General features: G+C 37.4%; 1 protein-coding gene across 1 annotated transcript in view; it reads right to left on the bottom strand.

The window, feature by feature from the left end:
* Positions 1-25711, bottom strand: part of LOC108676342 (uncharacterized protein CG43867) — a 208250-nt gene that overhangs the window by 155697 nt on the left and 26842 nt on the right. Inside the window, exons 2-3 of the mRNA XM_047884219.1 lie at positions 13817-15288; positions 13053-13067 (exon numbers count right to left, since the gene is read on the bottom strand). Of these exons, the coding sequence (XP_047740175.1) occupies positions 13053-13067; positions 13817-14842 (1041 nt within the window). The 5' untranslated portion in view covers positions 14843-15288. The remainder of the gene's footprint in view (positions 1-13052; positions 13068-13816; positions 15289-25711) is intronic.

Genomic DNA, 25711 nt, shown 5'->3' with positions numbered 1-25711 from the left:
CAAAATTCGATGGGTGATGAGAATTGCTGTAAGAAAACTTTCAGGATGAAAATCATTTTTGGAGTTTATGCAGAAATGGATCAGCAAATATGAGTTCAGAGATAAGAGTTCAATAGGTAGTTTAGGTAATAAATCCTTAAAAGCTGTAAATTTTTGCATTGAATTCCCGCAATAATCGCCTAAGTTGACATAAATAAAATAATATTAATGAAAAATCACTTATAATCTTATAAATACGCTAAAACTAGTCACCAAGATTTAGTGAACACGTATAAAATTTATTCTATCCCGATAAAATACAGATTTTGAAATATAGTATCGAGAAAAAATCGCTGACAGTAGGAGCACAAAACCGATGAACTCTATTACATGCTATTAGCTGCTCTAAATAACTCCCATTACACTAAATATGAGGCAACATCCTCATATGCTTGTAGACATCCATCATATTAATTATATTAATTAAGTAGTTATCCAAAAGGCACTGAAAAGCCATCTGTGACCTTCTCATTAAACTGATAGTGTGTTCGAAACGCCTTTAAAAATTTTTTTTTGCATTATTAAGAATTCCAATTCGCAATTACTCCACGGTACTCATGTGCCACGTTCTACTTACTCTCTTATTTGTTCGCTAACTCCTATTATCCTATAGTTGTCTTCAGGCAACGCACGCCACTCACAGGATAAGAATGCAACTACACTAAAACATTGAAGCTGTTTCAATTCAAATATACAAGGCATTTTCAGCAAATTTAAATCATCTAACACTTCGTCAATTCCAGTTACTGCTGAAACTATGCTTCCTGATATAAATGTAGATTGCAAACTGTACTCAGTTTGGCTCAGGACAGCTTGATCTGCTCAATTATCGAGGAAAATAGATGAACAGTAAAAGAAAAACAACAAATCTTGCAGACTGCAGAAACACCTAAGAAATTTGCTAAATATTGTCACGATTCCAAATTAACACATAAAATTAAAATCTGGCAAAACCGGTCTCAATAATAGACATCATTAATGTATGAGTGAATCAAGAAAAAACAACCCACCCGCAGAACCAAAATGATCCAATAACGACGTCGGTAGCAACTGAAAAGTAGCTAGCATAAAAAAAGACCAATTTATCTCCGCGCCAGCGCTACTTTTAAGTGGGAATAACAACAAACATTGCATAGCGCACGCAGCCGACCGTGAAATATGTCGGCAACAAATGTCATTAATTTGGGGCGTTTCAGAGCGCAAAGTGATTATCGAGGTGCGTCTGACAGAGCAACATGTCGTAAATATTGCCTTAGAAGCTTTAATTGCCACTCTTGTCATCTTGCCAACATGGCCATCAAGCCTAAAAATCCGGGAGTCTGGCTACGAACCTCAACGCAATTCAACGGACATACATTGCTTTTATACGGGCAAGTGCTCCGAGCCGTGACACGATTACGTTGATGCCATGAAATATAAACATTTTCAAGGTTCATATAAAGAGAGAGAGAGAGCAATGAAAAACATTCAAAATAAGCAACATTACGTCTTACTTAATTTTAGAGAGCTTCGAGAACTGAGAGCGGCAAGAACTTGCAACATTATTCTACTCGTAACAAACATGCCACATTAGAATCAAAGTCGGTAAATTCTAGAATTTTGACATAGAAATCATCCACAAAAGGCATGCACTCTTCAGTTGCACAGCACACATTTTTCCTGAGATTATCTGAGGTTCGGAAGACCACACACATGAAGCAGGACCGCGGAATACGCTGAGCCCGCGAAGTTGTACTGCACATTCATTACGCATGAAGTTCTGGGTTCTCGACGACGTCCATAGCCTAGAAGTTAGAGTGCTGGTCTCAAAAAAAATGCCTAACGGTCACAGACACTGTACAGAGCCTATTGAGCTCAGGCAATTCCAAAGCAATAGCATGAAATTTTCAAGGAACATTTGGCCGTGTAATTGCACTGTAAATGCAGTGTATCCGAGAACACGCCACGCACTATACGTTACACCGGAGCATATGTCGAATGCGTTTTACGGGGAAATTCTAGTTGCACGTGAAAGCTAAGCTCCATTAGCATTTACTTCGTGTCCGTTATTGGTACATCTAATGGAAACGAAACCTTTCTCAAACTTGATTGATTCAAGCATGACGAAAAATACAAGAAATTGAAATTCAATTAACAATTCTCAAAGAAACATTGAATAGAAACTACATTTTCGATAGTAGAGTAGTCGTAAAAAAATTTGGCTATGACGCTTTTAATTTAAATGCTAGCATATCGCTATAAGTAAAATCTTAACCAAATAGAAGTGCAATATAAACATTCTTATAACCATCCCACTTTATGGGAGATAAATAAGACGGATATCTAATCATCTCATTCCTACGCTGAAATTTGATCGAATATTTAAAAAAATATAACTCAATACTCACTGCAGTGAGTGACAGAGAGCGCATTTTCTCTACGACGAAAACGTGAAATCACGGACAGACGGTCGGACGGACAGACAGACGGACATGACGAGCACAATAGCGTATTTTCTCCATAAATGAGAAAATGCGCTAAAAACAGCCAGACGGAAAAATTTTAGGATTTTTTTTTAAATTACATCAGGAGAGCGGAATTAGGTAGATGATTTAACCAGGATTTCCGCGTGATGTTTGAAAGCGTCATTAATGAATTTGGTTGAAAGATGAAATTTGATCACATGATTATTGGGGAATAAAATTTTGAAATTCCAGTGCTTTATATCTTGATAGAATCCCAAGTCCAATCTGAAAAAAAATAAATGCATTGATCACAATTATTACTATTGTGCAATGACATCTACCAAGCTTTATACAAATTAAAACTTATAACAGCAGCTTTGCAGACATGCGCGGCGCAAAGTGAACTTTAAACATACACTCCATCCATTATAAGAGCGAGATGGCCTTTTGAATAAATTTTGTGAGTTTTATTTTTGAAATTAGACAGTAGCTTCTTCAAAATTGTACAAAAATTATTTGAAATGTACTGCTGCCGTATACAATGTGATGTAACGAAAACTCGATATTGAATGCTAAGGAAAAACAAAATTTTTAAAACAATAGTAAAGATAATTAAGCGCCATCAATATAATATGTGACGATCGATGTTTCCACCATGTGCACACGCGAACGATGATGAAACGACAACGCCACGACACTTCTTTTTGCACGACGCGCTGGAGCTGCCCACGTATAGATAACGACGCTTCTCATCTTAAGTTCCCAACTCAATTTTTTTCAAGCGATTTGTCCCTCAAACTGCCAACGCCAGCATCTTAAAAACCCTTGACGGAGCCTCTTCTTCAGCAGCGACGAAAGGCTCTAAACTCAATGGAGGAGAAAATTAAGGTAGAGAGCAAGTGCGCGATCTTCAAAAAGGGTGACCATAGGCGGTAGACAATTCAATTTTCATGGCTTTTATAGAAGAAGAATCTCGCTTAAATAAAATGTCGCCAAATTCAGAAGAGTAACCAGAAAAGCAATTTTTCGCCACTCGATTTAAGAATGGCCGAGCTCTCCATAAAGGCGTTTCATGTCGTGCTTGATGAAGAGATAATCGCTGGTGCGGAAGTATATAGAGAAGTATGGTGGGCATGCGTTCAACTGTGAAGTATGAGGAGAAAGAGCAAACGTTTCAGCCAACAAACATTATTTTACAATTTGAAACTTATACTCATTGTACACCTGACACAATAGGAAAAGTAATGGCCCATTTCAGGATTCTCTCAATGATTTTATATTGTTCAGCAATGGAGAGAAGAAATCACCACACATTACATTTAAAATTTTTCGGGACCATTTCCCGAATAATTTCTTCATCAAAAAGCACCCATCATGGGAACATCCGGGCTAAAAAACACCGCTTCAAGACATACAAATATCACTCGATCACTAAACGTAATATGGGCATCATTGTTTATGCATATTCTTACGTTGGTATGAACCAACTTTCGTGAATTTTTACACGAAGGAAAGACTTCTGAAAGATTCAAGACGCGTGACAACGGTCACGGCGAAAGTATCAACTGACTGACCACACAGACTGAAGCGACCCACAAATAAATCCAGAGTTCCAGGCGTACGGCACGAAGATGGCTTGGTCTGGGACTCGGCTCTATTGAATCCCACTAATAAAAAAATCGTGACTGTTACTAATGCCACTATAAATAATCAACTCGTGACGCTCGTAACGCATCGAAATTAATTAGCGGCTAATCAGTGATGAAATTTTCATTACTTGGACACTAAATCAACAAGTACAGGGAGACCGAGATGAACAAATGAAACAAAATGAGTTAGTGAGCTTACACACGCTTATTCATATTAGGAAATCCGACATTGAAAATAACAAGTTAATGAGCTCTAATTACTCAATTACATTGAAATAATAATCATTGATAGGATGTAATCTCTCACTCAAAATATTACCCTAACCTCGCAAACCATATTATTCACGCAGTTATTTCGCTTTCTTTTATATTCTATCGAAATCTTGACAATTTAAGAAATATTATGAAATGAATATAAATGAATGTGGAGCATTTGTTTTTTTTTTCTCAAATATGTAATGATAATGGAAAAGTTCAGTCTTATGAGGAATAAGAATGGAGAGATCGATAGCAATTAGCATGCAGTGGTCCCTGGCTACATCGCGCTTCGCCTACCGCGGCATCACTGCATCGCATTTTTCATGAAATATTAATGAAAATATTTATTCGCAGATCATATATTATGTTGAGAGTATTTATTCGCAGATCATGTAATATAATGAGAATATTTATTTGTAGGTCATATTTTATAATGAGAAAATTTATACGCTGCTCCCGAGTTTCTAAGAAAGTTGATCGGCAAATTTAAATTGCTTGTGAAAGTCGATCGGCAGGTTTTTAAATATTTATCTAAATTGTATGAAAATATATATCTAAAAATTGATTAAAATTTTGACTAGAAATGAAGTAAAGTGATAGACAGCAAAAATTACGATTTAGACCACAGACCTGCGAACGTTTTCATTCACAGAAGCTTCTAAGCCTGCCAGTGACAATAAGAAACACTTAAAAAAATGACAGCTCAAACAATCAATTGCAATATAAATACTTCGATCGATGATTTAACTTATCGCCTGCCCCAGTCTGGAACTTAACCCTCGCGCTGGTGAAGTCTTCCTGTACATCACCAGCAAGAAGCATCCGCCCTCGCTAAATACCGAGTTAGACATAAAACAAGTTAAAAAAAACAACGGGTTAGCTGTGTTATAAACAGGTTGTGCAAGACTGCACGAAAGGAAGCTCATTTGTGAACAGATCCTAGCTCCAGGAAGTTAAAAGTTAAATGCTCATATCGTCAGAATGCTTGCCCATTTATGACTTAAAAAATCATATTCTTCATATTTATTGACAGGCAAGTGTCCCCAGTTCTATTTCATGTAACGTCATGAATGACGCCATGGATGTCATGTTACGCTCGAGATGACTGATATACGCGAAACTTTATAGCGTTTTTATTCTCGTTTCAGTTATCACTTCTAGTTTTAAACACGGTTATTTTCCTGTAAGTGCATTTGTGCTTTTTGTTTTTTACTGTATTACTTGTATTATTTGGCATGTTTACTTGTTATTACTTGTACATATTAATACGTGTACATGTTATTACTTGCATTACTTGTATTACTTGTTTTACTATTACTGGTATTGCTTGGTATAATTGCATTTGATACATAAAGATCAATGTATCCCTAAACATATTAATTATAATCTTCGTTAAACTAAAGTTTTGCGGTTTTCAGAGCCTGCTTTTGTTTCTTTATGGCCTCATAAAATGGCAGCTGAGTGGCAAACGTTGCAGAGGTGGTAAGCGGTTTAAACTGAGACGATGAGCTAAAATCTGAAGATAAATTTGATTCACATGCTTTTGTTTCTGTGTTATTTATAAGAATTATTTGTTCCTAATGAAATACTTCATTGAACTCAAATATAATGGAATCAAAGGTGAAATAAACGATAGACTTCCCTCTTCTACCTCGAAAGCTGTGAATAAAATACATGCATTTCACAATATTTTGTACAACCGAAACGAGATTTACTTTATTAAGAAATAGATCAGTACTCACTGCAGTGAGTGACAGAGAGCGCATCTTCTCTTCCGTCCATCCGTGAAGTTACGGACCGACGGACGGACGGGCATGACGAGCACAATAGCGCCTTTTTTTCCATAAATCAGAAAATGCGCTAAAAAGGATTCATCCAATAAAACAGGAACTTAATTACAAAAGGATGGAGCACTTGTACGCGATGCCAATAATCGCGAGTCGTGCAGCGCGCGCTCACAAGAAACTTTGTCGGATTTTTCATGGTTAAATAACGAGTAGAGTTTGTTAAGAATTTCGATAAGACATCTACTTGCAAGAGAGCAACGGAACTTTAATATCCACGCTGGCTTCAACTAAAAAATGTTATTTTTTCGCAACACTCATAGAGGCTTCAAACTATGCGACCCAATGTTCAGCGTTTCGACACATGCAATACGAATAAATTGAATAAACTACAAATAAATTTACAAAAATAAATGAACAGGTAGAAAATTGGATTATCTAATAAAATATTATTGTTGAATTTGAGAATTAACCAATCCAACGGCGTCTGGATTCCTATGACAGCTGGCGACGGCTTCTGCCGGGAATGGTAACAATTAATTGATCTTCGACAAAAATCCCACCTGTAAAGCACTGATTGCATTGATCTACCTATGTAATAATAGCCGCGAAGTTCCAGTAGGGCGATAAAGTTCGAAAAAATCCGCTGAAAATTAATTACACTACATGACTAATTCATATTCAAAATACAAGCCTAATTTAGTTCTATTTCTCTGATTTTTCTCTCATGAATTCTTTTTTTACATAAATATATAGTGACACTGCGCTATTATAGTGATTACAACGAGACTACCGCCCCGTGTAAAAGCGCCGTAAATTGTCTTTCCACAATCTATAGATGCCACGCGGCTGCTGTAGTAATAACTTAATTCACTGCATCAAATTTATTTTTTTACTTTCATGATCTTCAAATCGACAACGGCAATATGCAGTCTATAATGTTGCCATGTGTTCCGTGCGACGAGATGCTCAAACGTAGGAATAATTCAAGACTGCTAAACATTGACTCATATAGTAGCTAAAATTGACAATTGACTAACCTGATTGTAGATGCAGTTCTGAACGTCTATAGCCGCGGCTATGGTCAATTTTTTTGGCATCTAACATGAAAACTATTTGGCTGTTCGTCCCCGACTTCGTCTTCATTAGTTTTGGCACCAGCAGGCAGACAATCCATCATGTTTGGCAGAGCGCAACTTGGAGCACTACAGACAAATGGTGAACGCGCCGAAATCAGTTATGACTAACAGAAAGTTTTCTTAATGGGAAAGATATACTCGAGTGTAAGATTAATGGTCAAGTCATGCCCGAATGAGATAAAAACAGGAAAAAAGAAACTTAGGTAAGGCTAAGGAGACTAAGGTAAAGGAGAGACTTGCTAAGAAGACTAAGGTAAAAGAGTTTAGGGACCTGGCAATACTGAACAAAAATCTACTGAAATAATATGACAAATTTATTATCAGTGAAGATCTTGTTCCTATGGAAAAAATATAGTTTACTGAATTATTTAAAAAATACATTTTTCCTCTGACTTTTCACTGGCAAACAACCTTCAGATGAGGCATTTTACGATGCTGCTTGTGACGATCTTTAAGAGTGAGTGCTCAAAAAATCAGGTACGATGTACAATTTAGAAATATACCAGGATTATATTTTCGTTTTAGAGAGCATACCAGGTATAAATTTTACATTTGCTTCGTCATTCACGACGGGGGAGAAAAATCTAAGAAGAGTCTGAACTGCGCGTCCCAGCTTCTTTATGTAAATAGCGAAATAACGAGACTGCCTATAAATTTGGTTTCAGCCGTAAATCTCGTTGTCGGAAATGTATCTTCCTCGCAGCCTGGCTGTGCTATGAACATCATGAAAAACGCTCATATGAGCACACCACGCAGGCGCCCGGGTGATGTAGCCTGCCAGATTCATCATCAGTAAGCATAAGAATGTTGATTCACTTGAACAATCTTGATAAATTTAAATTTGAGTCTTTGAATATTGACTTCAATGCATGTTTCACTTATCTGTGCAACAAGCAAAATAAATTGTCTGAATGAACGTTGGTCTTGTAAAAATTTCCAGGTGAATATGATTTTTAAATATTAATATCTTATGTCGCAGGAATGATTGTGATATTTCAGTGGCATTGATGTTATTTAATGACTAATACTATACACGAAATTGAATCCTAATTCAATGTCATTCAAGCAGAGCAAGACAGTGCAATAACTACATTATTTTCGGAATTATTTTTCATGACTGGTAGACAAGACGACATCTCCACTGATAACGCCTAACGAATGGTAGAATTATTTCAACTTTTAAATCAAAACAAAATTGAAAAGCGTTTATGAACCTCAGGCTATTTCATGGCGGTGACTTGGTCGTGACAATCATCAAACACTTCGATACTTTGGGGAAAATTAGGTGATATAAGCTCAAATATTCTTTGGGCAATAAAATTGGCAACCCACAATAGATTTAAGGGACATTGAGTTCATATTATATTATTATTATATTGTTATTCATATTATTATTATATATTATCTATATAATATATTGTTCATATTATATTATTATTCATATTATTATATATTCATATTATTGCAGTACATTACAAATTCCTCAGATGGAAACACGCCGTGTGTTCTGATGAGTTAGCGAAGAATTATATGCCGCAGGATGCGAACATAAACGGCAGACGGCTATAAAATAGTGGTGCGTATTACTAAGGATGAAGGGCTTTTGACGAAGATTCCTATCGATAAAAACTTTATACTAGAAGCTAAGTTAGAGAGAATGAAGGGGAGCAGCAGCTGATAATTCACTTATAAAGTTAGTAGGCAGCGAACTATGAAGTGGATGACGCCAGGAAGCGTAAAGTAGATAGCACGACGCACAATTTAAAGTGATCCCATAAAATGAGGCTAAAACCATGCTAAAAAAGTAATGAAACTATGCGATAACTGCACGGGATAAGAAGTCCATAAAGACATCCATAAAAGTAGGAGTTTGGGCGCCCATAAACATGCACATGCGATCTGCCGTACATTTGAGTTAAAATGTTTCTCTCCTCACTGCTATAACAGCGTTGAAAATATTTGAAATGTTTGAATAAAGCTGAGCAGGTTGTGAAAAACTTTGTAATAGCCCCAGCTCCCTGCCACCCGTCACGAAGTCGAGGCTGCAGGTGAACTGTAAAGAATCTACTACGAAAACTCAACCATTCACTTTCAGCCTGCATTCATTTCATACTTCGAAATTTTATCGTAAAAAAAATTTAAGAGAAGATCACATGTAAATAAATTGCAAGCGCATCACAAGTGTAAATTGCATCAAACATCACAGAATTTAAGAACACCTTAAAACAGGCCTGACCACAATCAACAAAATGTCGGATAAGAAGCCGCACAGTAAAGCCGTTGCACCTTGTATTTACGCGTAATAATCCTCTACCTCTTTTATCAACACTAAGCTTAAATATCGCTTAAAATACCCCATTAACTCTAGCGGTGCCTATTCAATGGCCCATTGAGATACAAGTGTAGCCTAGTTACCCGCGCATAATTATCAGATGCTAGATAAATAAATGATTGAGCTCCTCATATGAGCAGACACTCACTCATCGAGACTTGAGTATCTATGAGAGATTCACGCGCGTAGAGTAGAGAGTTAAGATAGGAAAAGAGGAAGTATTCAATTAAGCAGGAAATGTTTGGCAGGCGTGTCATTAAAGTCACGTTCATTTGTCGTAAAGATGCCGCCGTGAAACATCTAATGAAGCTTACGCGTCGTGGCAGAGTAAATGAAGCGCGATGACAAAACTAACCCAGAGTTCGGCGATACTGCATGATCGGGCGCTCGTAGTCAAAGTTGTTGGTGTTAGTTGCTAGTTTGTTTGTGTGCACAGACAAATAATGGAGTACCTATACAAACGCTAAAAATCTTTGCTCAATAACAAAATAATCTCCTACCTCACAACTCGAACGTTGCACAAGAAACACTTTCAAGAGGATTAGAACTGACAAGATGTAAATGAGAGATAGAGACAAATCAACATGAATCATTTCCCCTTTAAATACTTACTGTGGGTGCTACATTTATAAATTATAAAAATGAAGCTATTTTTCATACCATCGGGTCCAATTATTATAATGTGTGTATCCAACTTGAAATTGTTCAAACACAATAGAAGAAAAAATTAAATGAATTTAAGCGGATTTTAAAAATGAACAATATGAAAAGGAAATGAGTGCTGCTGGAAGGAAATCAAACAAATCTACTTACAACGTCAAATTATTGCGACAATAAAGAAAACGACAAAAGTATGATGATATACACATAAATGTTTTTGTTAACAATTATTAAGTGTTACATGAATATAATCGCTACAAAAACATATATGATACAAAACTTCCCGTAAAATTCTGAGTATTTTTTGTAAGATACAATTCCCTGCATGAATGCTTCAAGTGAAATACTTCGGATGGAAGACGGGCACGTCAATGAAACAGACGCGCTCGAGATACAGAATTCCTTGCAGTAATGAGAAGTAAACAACTAAATTCTAGCGAGTCTGACATTCTGAGAGGCCCTTAGCCGTGCAGCAAGGGAACCTCGTGCAAAACAAGAGCGATTCACAAGACGCTTGTATCTTGGGGAAAACAGATTCCCAGCAAAAAAATAATAATAACAAATCTTCAGGGCAGTTAAGAAATTATTTTCGACTTTAAGAAGAATTAAAACGAAACGTAGACTTGAAATAATAATCAATGTTCATCAAGAAAATCTTCGTTAATGTCGCATATTATAAAAAAATAAACCAACGTTGATTGCAATCATGGGCCTAATGAATCCCTGCTGTGAGAAACTAAGGAACCAACCCATCATACGCCAACAAATTCACTACATAAACGTTAAAATGATATCAATCACTTTCCTGTACAAGATAGTCAAGGTAATAGCCTGATTTGGCGTTGGATGTAAGCGAGTAGCGAGATCAAAAATGACGCATCGCAGCCTGAAATAACACACACTCCACCCACGCGTGCGCAAAACGAGAGCGCTCATGGGATTTCGGTTAGTTTAGATAAGACGAGTACGAGTCTCTCTGACTGCCGTAAAACACAAACCAGGTCCCGATTGCTCAATTGCACCATTTCAAGAACCTGCACAAGAATACAACTTGCGCCAACTTATAGTGCGGTATCACACGAATAAATCTACGCAAAGACCTGCCTTATCTCAAGATTGAAGCAGAGGGTGTAATAAAAAAAAGTGTGCAAGAAGCTTTCCACCAACACAAACATAGAGATATCGTGATCGACAATATTACTAACAAAACAAACATCAATATAAAAAAATTGGCAGGATTTACACAGCTACCGGTAAAAGAACTGTGTTAACTGGTATAGTATAGTATAGTATGGTATAGTATAGTATAGTATCTTCGGCGTAGAAGAATAGGCATGGATAGGCCTGCCGCCGATTCTTGGACTTTTCGTGACTTGTTCATAGATCTAAAAATAGTTCTTTTGATCAAATATTTTCAAAGGACGGTGGTAACTAAACGAATTTAGCAAATAAATACTGAGACAAGCACCCGGAACATCAACACGAAAAATCACTATGAATAACAGGAGCAGTTTGAAAATCACATTCAAAATCGCACAAATGAAGTTTTATTCGAGAAATGACAGAAAAAATGCACGAAAATTGGGTGATATACAACGTCGAAGTGCACCTCGTAAAACAGCGAGACAAGATCATTAATACATTTTGCATGTAATACATCCATTATGTTATCCATCCAATTGATTCATGATACCCGATGCCGGATTAACCAAAATTAATGCACAGGAATGATAACACAAAAATATTCACCCCAAATAAATATAACAAGTTAGCTTTTCATTTTCAAACTGAGGTGAATTTAATAGTGAATTGCAGCGAAAAGCATGTGAACATAATTCAACATTCATATTGAATGCTGGCTTCAATAGTTTCAAATTTCAAAATCACCAAGATTGAGTGAAATTAATTTAGTTACTACCCTAGAGTCTTCAGTAAAACGGTAACAAAACTTTTCTCCATTTTGTGGAATTTTGTCTAATTTTGTAACCAGTGTATTATGCAACAATTGCAGCACGCATACAAAATATTTGCTGACATTAAGAGAAACTCATTTTGAGTACAGAAGAAAACTTTATGGACCTTGACATTATTTAAGTACCTATTTGGTACAGATTTACTACTTTTTCACTAGGTATTAATTTAGTTTCGGATCACAAGGCAAATATTATAATAATAATTATATAGTCGCACTACAGTCCAACTTACACCAGCTAGTAAGCTTTACTTAAACATTACTGGATGAAGATCTTCCAATGTAAGGAAAACCAAGCTCTAAAAACGACGAACGTTTAATTTGGAGCAGAAAGGGAAGTTGCAATCGCCGCTCGAACGAGGCAAAAGTGACGCAGCGCATAGAGTTTAGATTGTTATGGAGCAATTTCAGGGAGAATTTTGGCTTATTTAGCGCAGCTCGCTGGAACGTATTAAGAATAGAGAACAAAGAGAGATTCTAAAGGCTGGAGCATCAACAAGATTTAAAAGACATTCTCTGAAAAATTGAACCTTGGGATTTCTTAAATGAAAGTATGCGTCGTTGAAACCCGCTTGTACAGGCGCTTGTAATGAGAGTAAAGGTATAAAACCTGCGAGGATCTTCGCTAAAAATATATTTTATATTAAGCTTTGATGATTCCGAAAAAAATTTTTACTTGTGCATATATTGTGGCATAAACAAATACCAGTAATTTTTGCTGGAAAGTTATTGAAAAAATTATTAACTGTGATTCCTTACAAGCTTAGTCACTTACCTTTCCGAACAGTTGCTTTGTTGAGGAAAAGAATAAAAATTTTGTAAAAACCAATAATAGCAAATAAAAAATTACACACGAAAGTCAGCGTGAGCAACAAGCAAAAATGAAAATGGCGCAGTTGACTGAAATATCTTGCGTCTAACGAATAATTTTGGGAAAAAGTCGTTAATCGCGATGAAATCAAATTTTTATCGAAAACTAATTATTACGCACAAATCTGCATGCGTTTCAATAATATAAATTAATCAAATAAAGTCGACAGGAAACTTGAGCGTGATATTTTATTCAACAGCTAGGAAATTATTAATAAGATTGAATTCTGTTTGGCCCTGAATCATGATTTAGTTGATAAATAAATAAAGCAAAATGGATGCTTATGCCTGTCTCATTAGCATGGATTAAATGCAACAAACGCCGGAAAATTATAAAATTTATAAATGTAATTTGTGAATTTCGCACTCAACATCCTAATCATTATTGGGTCTAAGACACAAAATAATGTAAACGCTACAGATTGCTGGCCGTTGATATGAATTAGATTTCCTTATACAACATGGGAATTATAATTCATTTTCAAGTGAACATCTGTTCATACATTGACTGAATTATTATGCACACAATAAAATTTGCATTAAACAGAAAGAGCAAATATAAAATATGCACACGATTGTATGAAAATAGCTTGATATAGGTTTATTAAATATAGTTATTTCTGTGGTAAAATAAGAAATATATATAAAGTCACGCTGAGTTAAACTGACCTTATCATGCAGCATGTTACGGATCTCTCCCGCGTGATCACGAAACTTCTGCAGGGACATTTCCAATTCCAGGCAACGGTTCTGCCAATCAACTTTGCCGTCTGCATCGTCCCGATCAACGAGCCAGCCATCGTCGCGGGTACTCTCGAGTTGTTGTCCCAATTCAGAAAGAAGTGATGGCAGAGAAGCAACGCCGCTTACCCTTCGTTCCAGGGCTTCGCGCCGGTCAGAAAATGAAGAATGCGATGATTCAAGCGCCCCATCAGCGGATGAGGTCGAGGCTTTAGGAGTTCCCGGTTTTCTTTTTGGGGAAGACTGATGCTGAGTTGAAGCATCGCAGTTACCACTACTGCTTTCGCCTTTGTAAGTGTCGTTGCCTTGATCGTTATTGGAGAAAACGTGCGACGAAAAATGAGAGGAGGCTCCGCTCACGGTCGACAGACGTGCCAAATCGGACTGAAAGTCTCCTGAATATCGAGGCTCTGAGCCGTCGCTAGGTGACAGCTCAGGGTACAGTTCCGGGTTGACGAAAAGAGTGGGGTAGTTCAATGCGTGGCTTTGATAAGGGTTGAGTTGGTGCCCGATTGTTGAGTACATGGACGTAGGAGGAGAGGGAGGACAGTATGAAGACCTCGGGGCGGGCTCAGGAGGTGGCTCACGGCCATGATCTTCACCCTCGAGTCCATTAATGAGATCTTCCTCAATCCATGAATCAACATCAAACAATTGCGAAAGCCTCCGTTCTGAGAAGAAATTGGAAGACGTATCCCCAAGTCGATGAGGTGACCGGTGAGGTGACCCATGTGGAGACGCTGAATGTAAAGGGGACCGAGGGATTGGAGAAGCTGTATGGTGAGGAGAGTGAGGGGTCAACCCTGAATCATCACGGTGATCCTGGAACTGATTACGATAAGCATTACTATCAGCAGACGTGATGACGTGTGAGTAAGGCCGAACGTTGCAAGATGAGGTAGAGAAAGTGATGCCTGTCGAAGCTCTCCGTGCGTTGGACTCATTATCAGCCATTATTATTAAAATAAACCATAAAATAAATGCTCAAGTTCAAAATTAAATTCATCACAAAACAAGAAAAACTTTCAGAAGCACGATGAGGCATCCACTGAAATTTTTTCCACTTCTCACGAAAAATCAGGGAATCGTCATTCTTGGCAAGAGATGGAAAGACCTCGTAAAGCCGTCATTGTTGGCCTTCCAAGGCACCACATTCGGAACAAAACATTACCTAAACTTATTCAGTCAATTTGTTAAATTAAATACTAACTCACACCAGCAAATGCTAACTCCGTGTTTAGAAAAGGCACTTTAAGTTTGCAGGCAGTTCTTCACTCTTTATTCACTTTAGTTTGACTTGATACTGATATAGAGTAATATTTCCAGGCAACTATGACTAGTGTATTTTTGTGGAGGCTAGTTGTTAGCTACTCTCTGTTAATTCCTCGTCCTCCGTAAATCTGTTGAGAAAAAAAAGACAAATTAGACAATGTGAAAGCATGAAAAATAGTTTCATAAGACGAATCTTGGGTCTATAAATAGAAATATAACGAATACATATATTAGATATTTTAATAATATACATTCTAATAATGCAAGTTTGATTAAAGACCATAGCATGCTTTGTTCTGGTCTTTAGTCAAACGCATAAAATAAAAGCTTCTGCCGAATTACAACCAATTCGGTTCCAATAATGCTGTACGTTTCACTTTAAATGAACGAATACTTTATCAGAGTGAAATTAAAACGAGTTCACGAAACCTTCTTATCCTGGTTAACGAAATAATGTGTGCAGGAACCTAATTGAGTGCTTAAGTATTAACTAATAATAGGATGTAATGCGTAGTAGAAATTTAAGGAATAAGCTAGTAAAGTAGCCACCGCACGCGGTGTGCCATCTGATCGATAGCTGCCAAGGCTGCAAACTTGGCTGCAATAAAATTGGTGGATCGCGCACAGGGTGAGGTGAAGCATACGGCGATGTGGGTAATAGCAAAGACTGACAGACCAGGAAATACAGGATGATTCATGAAATTCCCTGATTTAAAATCTCCATAAAAAAAGAAGTATTAAAGATATCATTACATAATATATTTTATTGAAAGGACATTTCCCGAGTTTTTGTATCACTTAGTTTTAACGATGTCATCGGACAAATGACGGCTATCGTTGCCAATGCATTCAGTTAGGCGATTTTTGAAGTTCAGTTCAACTCGCTGAAGCAGATTGTCGAGTATGTTGGCGATGGCTTGGCGTATGTTCCAAAATGAGATAGGGAGCTTGAACACTCAATGTAAACAATTGATTAAGATAACCACATGAAAAATCACACGGAGCCAAATCGAGGGATCGGGCGTCAAAATGCTTCAGTGAGTTTAACGGAACTTCAAAAATCGATTAATTGAATGTATTGGCAATTGGAATGTGAATACTTCTGCCATTTAGAACCTAAATTTGTTAGTTTGGTCTGATTTACTTCAGAAGACCAATAAAAAATACATTTATGTCATGGAAAGGCCAATAGAAAGTGTCACTTTGTAATGTGTAACTTAGTATCCAGTCGAGTATCTGTTATCTCAAGCGGTAGGGTGATGAATAAAAATTTATGAGCAGGTGTTGAGAAAAGTAGCAAGAATAGATCCAGCATCCCTCGCATAGTTGCCACCACCATGATAGGTAATTATACACTGTTAGAAAAATTACCGTTATAACGGTATTACCGGCGTTTCAGTGGCCGGTCGGCACGTGAAGAGAAACACCGTGTCGCCGTTTTTATTCTAGTTTAACACTAGAAATCCATAAAACATCTGATAAAAACGGCGAAACAGTTTATTTTCACGGGGCGACCGGCCACTAGAATGCCAGTGGGACAGTTTTTCACCGTTTTTTCTAACAGTGTAACAGAATACTGATGAAACCGAATTCGTAAAACCTACAGACGAAACACTCAGCTAGGCCTTAGAGAAATAAATATTAAAGTTAGAATCTGAGAGAAATACTCACTATAAGACTCAGAATAGGTCATTGCTTATTCAGAAACTTGAGGATTTTTCTTCGAACTTTCTCTTAGAGTTAAATAATTTATTGAGGCAGGAGAGCCCTGTTATCGAATGGTCTCCTCCGCGTTTATTCTGGTTTTTTAACTAAAATAAGTTTAATAAGAAAAACCCATTGGTACACAAATTTAATATTGAACCCGATTTTGCATATGTTTAGAAATTTGCTTCCAATTTTATGCAAATTAAGTGCACATTTAAATTTTCTCCAGTATACAGAAGTAAAGGATTTCCTTCAGTATAAATTTTTATTACTTCCATCTCTTTCCTCCAATTTGTAGTACCTCGTAACATAATCACTGTAAAAATCCACAGTACAATGAATATTCGATAGAATAGGTAGGTGTTATACTAGCGCACTCGAATATCACCTAAATATCCTTCCAGTTTCAGGCTTCACATCCAAAAGTAACACACCTACGTACGAACTTTCAAAAAATAAAACAGATAAGCAATCGAGGGGAATTGTATGCATTTAGCGGGAAAAATTCATTGGGTGACGAAACCCAAAAATTTTTACGATAATGACCAAAAGGTTGGGTTTGGCAAGGCGAGGCGCGCACTCTACATGCCGCTCATATTGCTGCTATGGGCCATTACGGGCGATGGCGCATAAAAGCCCCTCGGTATCGATCACCAGAGCTTGACCGGACACCGCAGCAACACTTGAGCCAGGCGCACAAAATTTAAATTGGGATTTGATTTTTATTTGAAACCAGGAATTATTCGCAAAGTTCTACTCTCCATAAAACACTGATGAATAAGATTTCTTAAAATTTACTCCCCAGAAGAAGAAAATGTTGTATCAAAGATATTAAAAAATGGAACACGAATCAATCAAGTTAATACAAATTCTGTCTTGGGCAGCACAAACAATGACCTTCTAATCGCTCGAGTTCCGAACAATGAATTATGCCCTGATGAGAGCAGGTCGATTAGAGTTAAAGCTAAACATACGGCATCATTCAAGAGAAAATGTTCACGACACAATCAAGTAGAATCCAGGCCGTTCACTGCTGGCGACAAGCAGTCGAACAGCTTTGAGATGCACCGTATTTTCATAGAAGGCAGGAACGAAGGCTGGTCCTGCTTGGAGGTCGGCACACGGTCTCATAAGGTAATGTTTTGGTCGCGTTAGGTGTGCGATTATCTCGTTACTTGCAACGAAACGACCTCTCATCTAGCAGCTTTAGAGTTAACCAAGGAGTCCCTGGTGGTCATTAGATCTGCACTTCCGGCCTCATCTTGACCTGTCGTAACAACTGAAGGAGACTAACATGAAAACTAAATGCCTTTGCATTCTGAGTATGATGCGGGCCATTACTACGTGGCTTCATTAACCATGCATCACACTTAGACGAAGTACATAGAGCCTGCAATGTCTGTTGTTATGAGCTCGAATGCACCACATAGTCATGGCCAGGCTAATTGATAAAATCGGAGGAAAATCTCAGGGGATTTGGAGTTTGGTGATGTGACTTTGATAATTTTGACCGAAAAGGATGGTGAATATTTTGAAAATCTATACTATGTTTTTAACTTAAGACTCGTAAAGTTTCCTTCGTTAAAAAAATGAGAAGGATATGACAGCATAGTTTGAAGAACTCTATCGTCGCTTGACATAAGCGCAAAATAATTAAAAATGTTCTGGCAATATTTCCGTTAACTGTAATGAATCAATAATATTGATGTTCAACTTTCAAGAAATTACAGTAAGCGCAAAACTAGTAAAAGATCTCACATATTAGGTATGATTGTAAATGATGTATGCACAGACCTTCGATCAGCGCGAAATCCCGGGACGCTTGCGCAGGTGTATAGGGCGGATCCGATCCCGTAACGCGGCAAGTACGTCTCCACAATCAAGAGACTTTACCGTAACACGCAATTCCAACCCACGCAACCAATACGAAACAAACGAGTCAAATTATCGGAATTCTATACAGACAATTTCTGGAGGCTTTTCAGCGCGGAGATGAGGCGCTCGAGAACGGCGTGGTGCGGACAGCGGCTCGCTATTGATGACCATTTTATGTCGATAGGAAAATGCCGACACTTGCTGGACTACTACCAGCTTTCCATGCAGGATAAAATTTGATCGATTATTCACATATTTGTGATAGAATGTATATAGCACATTGCGATTTAATAAAAAATATTTCTGATGAATAACCATGTACAACGAACGCATTTCGTTACGAACTATTGTATAGACGACCGAAATTAGTGCAATAATTTCGAGTAGCGCACAATTAAGAACGATTTCGGGCATACGTACACCCATCACGCATGCACCGATCTGGTTCAGGACCCAGAACAAATTATTCAGATTCTTTTCGTTGTCATCGCATTTTCGCTCTTTTCAACAAACCACTCAACCGAAACAGTTCATATATGGTCATTATCCGAGGCATTTATAGATATATAAGTCAAACGAATGTATGTTATGAATACTGTTACAATTCACTTTGTATTCAAAGTAGCATAATTTTAGAAAGCACATATTCAATAAAGTTTCTGTTGAAAGAAATCGATGTGCCATACGAAACTGAATTTAACATTTGACTGAAGGGCAGAAAAATTATAAATAGATTCTCTAGATTCTCAAGTTAAGCCTTTAACTTATCATTAAATTTTTCTCTTGGAAAGTCACGCAGTAAATTTCCGCGAGGATATGTCCCAAAATTACAACAGCTTATCATGGAATTCCAAATTAAACAAATTTAGCAGTTAATTTCATTTAATTTCCTCACACATAGAGAGCTGAGTATGTAATATGACCTGACCATATCATAATTAAAGAAGTAATACAAGTAGGATAAATATCATCCATCACATGCATGCGACGTAGCATTGCCCGCACCACAGCGAAATAATTTTAAAAAGTGATTTTCCAAGTCCATTAGCGCGTCGAGATGGAAAATGCTTTAGTACCAGCAGAGCAAGTAATGGTTGGTTGGCGGCTGGTAAGGAGAGGCTACAAGTGCGCAGAAAGCTCAGTTTCCTTGGCAAGGAAGTACAAATTTTGATTATGCTTTAAAGGAATTTCGATTGATTAATTTATGATTCCTATTTCCGTAAATATTTCGTTGGCATATGGATGTGACCGGTGAGATTAGGCTATAGGGTTAGCTATTGCATTCATTCTTAATTACGTTCTCGGGGATTTTTTATGGTCGGAATGTAGTATAAAACAATGGTAATTGACAGTCTCGGCATACTTTACAATCATCAAATCTTGCTTTTTCTCGCGTTCTCATCAATGGCAGATCGAAACAAAAATAGGACATATCTTGAAATTTTGAAAGGAAATAAAAAAGCTAACAACACAGTATCCACATGACATGAATATACCATGACCTAAAACTATAAAAGGGCTTTGGTATAGGTTAGAGTTTAGACGCATTTCATGCTATCCACAAGTGATAACTTCAACTCATTAGGTGCTCTAACAATTTCTCCATCCTCATCCAATTAAAATTAAACAAACACTATCTCGTTAGGCAAATGAGCATTATATACAGTTTCGAGAACAGTTACTAATTCGAGAACAAAACAGTTACTAATTAATAACATAAATAATCACCCTGTAAAATGCACTGGCCAATTTTCTGAATGATTCAGAAAACTATATTCAACACTAAACCATATAAATGCCAGCGTACAAACAAAATTATATCTTATTTTGAATGACTATGAATATGAATAGTAATTAACCTTCTACCGCCTGACATGACTAATTAACCGGAGCAATATTATCACAAGCCTACTTCCCAAAAAGGATACGTTCTAGTGAACGCAAAATGACTTGCACTGATGGTTGCCACCACGTACGACAACTTTAAAATATTCTCTGTTGCGTACAAACGTCCTCAGGTTGCAACACACAATAGCTTACGTATAATTTAAGCTGAAAGTTATGTTCACGGAGGGCGACATACGGCGGTTGAGGTTTAAGGGCAACACCCATACATTTTCGATGTAACACGACTTCTCGAGTCCTGACGCTTAATTTGGGTGCGTAAGGATCCCTAGCAAGAAACTGCCGTTTAAGAGCAGAAAACATAAGAATGGCGCTCGCCATGACATTTCTAAAAAAGTGAGCATATATCCTTCCTTAAATTTATACGAGTACCTTGTGGTCAACAATTCGTAATAAAGAACAATTATTTCCTGGAAACTAAATGTCGAACAACTATTTAGAAAGTTGAGGCTAAGGGGAGCACATGTATAAAAAACCTGAGGAGCTTATTAGGGCAACCGAATTACATTTTTATAAATTGATTGTTCGATCAGCAATTATTTAGTGCAGGAACGTGAAAGTATTATGTCTTTGGAAGCAGTTGTATTTATTAGTCATTTTGGTCACTGGTTTTCAAAGTAACTATAAAAACAAACAAGTTATTTACACTAGATTAAACCAACAGTGCACTGTATTATGAACTAAAATATCATTATTACAACCATTGCATTACACAGTTTCAACTTGAGGTGAATGTAGCAAAATCAAGTTAAAATTAAGTAAATGCAAAAATAAAATTGAAAGCAAGACACGTCAGGGAGGTGGTGCAGAAGTTGGCTCATCAGTCAGCGCCAGCGATGTAGCCTTGTCCTGAACTTGGCAGGTCGCTATTATAATTTTAATGTTGTGTCTATAGAACTTTTGACGTTGGTGTCCTGAAGAACAAGCCGTGCTTCGTACACAAGCAGTGAGCTCGGCTCTAACAAAAGTGTTAGTTTATATACAGCATTATTTCTAAACTTCGTCTGCCGTGACCAAGTTTCTTCATTTTTTATCCAAAACGACGAAATTATTAGACCCTACACTTCTTTATTACTATATAGGCAACATAGCTGATAATAATTGTTTGTGAAGATAAATTACCAGCAATTTTTTCTCGCCTTAGTGTTATTTTATATCATTGCGCTACTATCTGCCCAGTGGCTGCATGTAGTTGCAATAACGACAGATAACGGTACAGTTTTTAATAATAATGTGGATTTGTGGGCCCTATAACGTTGGAGGGGCAACTTTAATCACCGAAAATATGGAAATAATATTAAAAAAAACTGTAATGCTACCTAGTAATTACCATGTGTAATAAAATCGAATTCATTTTTAGATTGTGGTATAACCAAATTACAAAAAAATCAGGATAATCTACCTCATTCTGTCAGTGCTATCATGTCAAAATAAGAAATGGGCATGAAAATTCAGACATCTCCAAATTTCCACTTGATACAACTGACATTTTCACTTAATACGACTTTCAATTCTGACCCAAGCTCACCTCACCTCCCTCTGCAATTATTAATTACCAGAGATAAATATTATTTGAATAGCTTCGTTTCTTGAATGAAAGGATTGAGATTATACATAATGTCATTGAACAATATGCAGGCCATTTTGTTCATTTTACTATGACAATGACGTTCAATGTACATTTAACTCGTAAGGCAAATGTACATTGTATAAACAATGTACATTTACAACGTTGAACAAATGGTCTGCGAATATTTGATAAATAAAGCTCTGTAGAGGGTGTCTCGATACAAGCCGAAAAAAATGGTTCCGGTAGAAGTATTAGGGAAATAGAACTTGTTTTTATTGTCTGCTTTTCATCTGCATATGTTCTTTAATGTAATTCTTCGCTACAACATATATAGTAAAAAGCCTGGGCCTACAAAAAATTAAAATGTAACATTTTTTATACGCTTGTCCATAAAAATTTTAGGCGTTTGGACATGTTAAGAAGGTTTCCATTTATTTTAATTCTTATGTTCCAGTGAATGTTTTCGATTCTCCTCCACAGCTTTTTTCCACTATCAGGGATGAGGGAAATGAAGTAATAATGCAAGATTCCCCTTTACAAAAGCCGACGTTAACCCTGTAAAATATATCACGAAGGAAAATAATGAACCCTACAATATACATGTTCTAAAGGATCGCAGTTGAAAGGATTTTACGTTCAACGATATATTCCTGGTAACTCAATAGTGTAACAACATTTTTATTAACATCAAACAAAATTAAAAATAAAATAACTAAACATCCAGTTCACAAATTACACACACACGGATTACCAATCAAAAAAACGTACTTTTTATCTTTGCCCTATATTTTCATTGTTTTCTCTTTATTGCTTGAAGAAATATCTAGATAAAGAATTATCCAGATGAAAATATTCCACCGTGCTTCAATGCGAACACAGCGCGCAGCGCATCATTATGCGCAGGCACGTTCAGCAGGCGACGCATTAACGGAGTTCAGTAGCGTAGATAAATCCAGTGGTCTCGCACGACACAAAATCAACTTAGAACTCACACTGAAATTTCTTTAGAGAAAATATACGGGGAGCTAGAAGTCGTTATTGAGTGCCGTAACTCAATCTCAAATTCGCGATCCCCGTTTAGGAGACAAGAGAAAATGGTCAAAACTCAACGAATTCCGACAAATTAAAACGAATAATTTGAAACTGGAAAAAGCAAATCAATCAAAGCAAGCCACAGTTAGTTAGCTAAGTAACCTCAGTTATAATAGATTCACCACAAACGCTGTCATCGATTGTTCCAGGTGGCGCTGCAGTTGTAGTCTAAGTAACAGAAGAGGTTATATTTTTCCGACTCTGAACCTTAAGCTGCAAATATGATCGTCAAGACAGGTAAGTTAGCTATCCATGAACAGACGTTGTCGGTGTTGCACGATTCACGAAAATCCTTCGTAAGTTGAAAATGGAACTGTATTTTATGTAGTAAAGCTCTGCACTGCTGCACAGTGCTGGGCAGCGATGAAGGCCTCAATGGATCTGAATAGATGATTTATGATTTTTACCAGGATATTTGCGCAAATTAAGAGTTTTATTTTTGGAATACTAATTTTCTGCTCAAAGAAAGGACAACTTTTGCATTATTAATTATGTGGTCATACCATAAATTATTATGACGTATGCCACCATATAAAGATAAAAATTATCTTTTATCTTCGGTTGCAATTACTTCGGTGCAGATGCAATAAGGTCACGCTGTTGAAGCAATGAGGTCACGCTACTGGCACAATGACGTCACGCTATTGACGCAATGAGGTCACGCTGCTGACTCACTGAGGTCAAACTATTGACGCAACGAGGTCACGCTGCTGACTCACTGAGGTCAAACTATGGACGCAATGAGGTCACGCTGCTGACGCAATGACGTCACGCTATTGACGCAACGAGGTCACGCTGCTGACGCAATGACGTCACGCTATTGACGCAACGAGGTCACGCTGCTAACACAATGACGTCACACTATTGACTCAATGAGGTCATGCTGCTGACGCAATGACGTCACGCTATTGACGCAATGAGGTCACGCTGCTGACGCAATGACGTCAAACTATTGACGCAACGAGGTCACGCTGCTGACTCACTGAGGTCAAACTATTGACGCCATGAGGTAACGCTGATGACGCAATGACGTCACACTATTGACGCAACGAGGTCACGCTGCTGACTCACTGAGGTCAAACTGCTGTTGCAATGAGGTCACGATGCTAGTGCAGCCTTTCATGCGCGAGTGCTCAGGCAGTGCAGCAGGAAGTGATCAAGTATGCCACGCCTGCGCCTTGCTCTACTCAACGAGCTGCGAAAAACGCCTACACATCCATGACGTCATTTTGGCAGTGAAGCTTTTACCATACTTAATAAATGATCATCAGATACGATCAGATGTGACCTGTAGCAACTGTTGAGACTGACGAAGTAAATACGATTTAGATATGGAAACATGAAGAACCGTGGGATTATATAATTAGCCCAAACATTTTATAAAGTTGGCAGTTGGAAATAAATTGACAAGAAAGTAAATTTATAGCGCTTAGTCACTAAAACAATTTATAATTGGTCATATTAGCATCATTCACATGGCGACAAGATTTTAAAGTAAATAAGTACATGCTAATGTTTTAACAGAACGAATAAAAACTCATGTTTTAAAAAACAAACCCTGACGCGCAACAAGGAACAAGATTATGATCCAATTATCGTGTACGTTGGAAGAAGATCTGAGCTCGTTGCGCGATGACGCTCATGAAAGAAGGTCTATTCTACTGTCACTTCCTGCAACGCCTGTGCGTATCGTCTGTGAAGATGTTGCTGAGGCCGCCACAGGCATCACTTCCGCGTTAGTTTCTTCACCTTTCGAGGCCAAATTAGTTTACAATGGAGATATGAATCGCATTATAAGAAGGTGACGGTTGACGGGCAACAATTGTCAGTGCTCTAGTTATGGATAGACACGTTAGGCACAGGAAAGATTACAGCGAATTCTTATGCGAGTCATGATGCAGTAATTCAGGTTTTCCTACCAAGCTTGGCGTTTTTACTGGCAACTTGCAAAGCCGAAACCAGCTTCAAACGCAGTGCTTGAATTTTTACATTAGCCACTATACCACTAAGTCATGAACATCTTCACCATTTTTAACTCCCTGAACTTTGCAATGGACTCAATCACAGCATCGTAATTACATTTCATCTTTTGTAATAATTGAAAATTTTTCGAATGATTTTGCATACGGTTATGACGAAATAACGCTTAAAAATGCCATTTCTAATTGATTGGGGCCATCATTTTTGCGGCTGCGCTGGGACAAAGTTTTGATGTTTGAACGCGTAAGCCCCATATGTTCCTTATAAAAGGCCACTGCATCCTTTTTGTTCAATCATCACTTCCTGGTAATTTTTTTTTATCACAGACTTCGTTGTGATTTGTGAATCGTCCGAAGCAAACCATAGTGACCAAGTCATTCTCTCAGCGAGATTTTGCGTCCACCGCTTATTTTTTGCATATG

The sequence above is a fragment of the Hyalella azteca genome, unplaced genomic scaffold (assembly GCF_000764305.2).
Source record: "Hyalella azteca isolate HAZT.00-mixed unplaced genomic scaffold, Hazt_2.0.2 contig1871, whole genome shotgun sequence".
Taxonomy (NCBI): domain Eukaryota; kingdom Metazoa; phylum Arthropoda; class Malacostraca; order Amphipoda; family Hyalellidae; genus Hyalella; species Hyalella azteca.
This window is presented reverse-complemented; position numbering and strand designations above follow the sequence as displayed.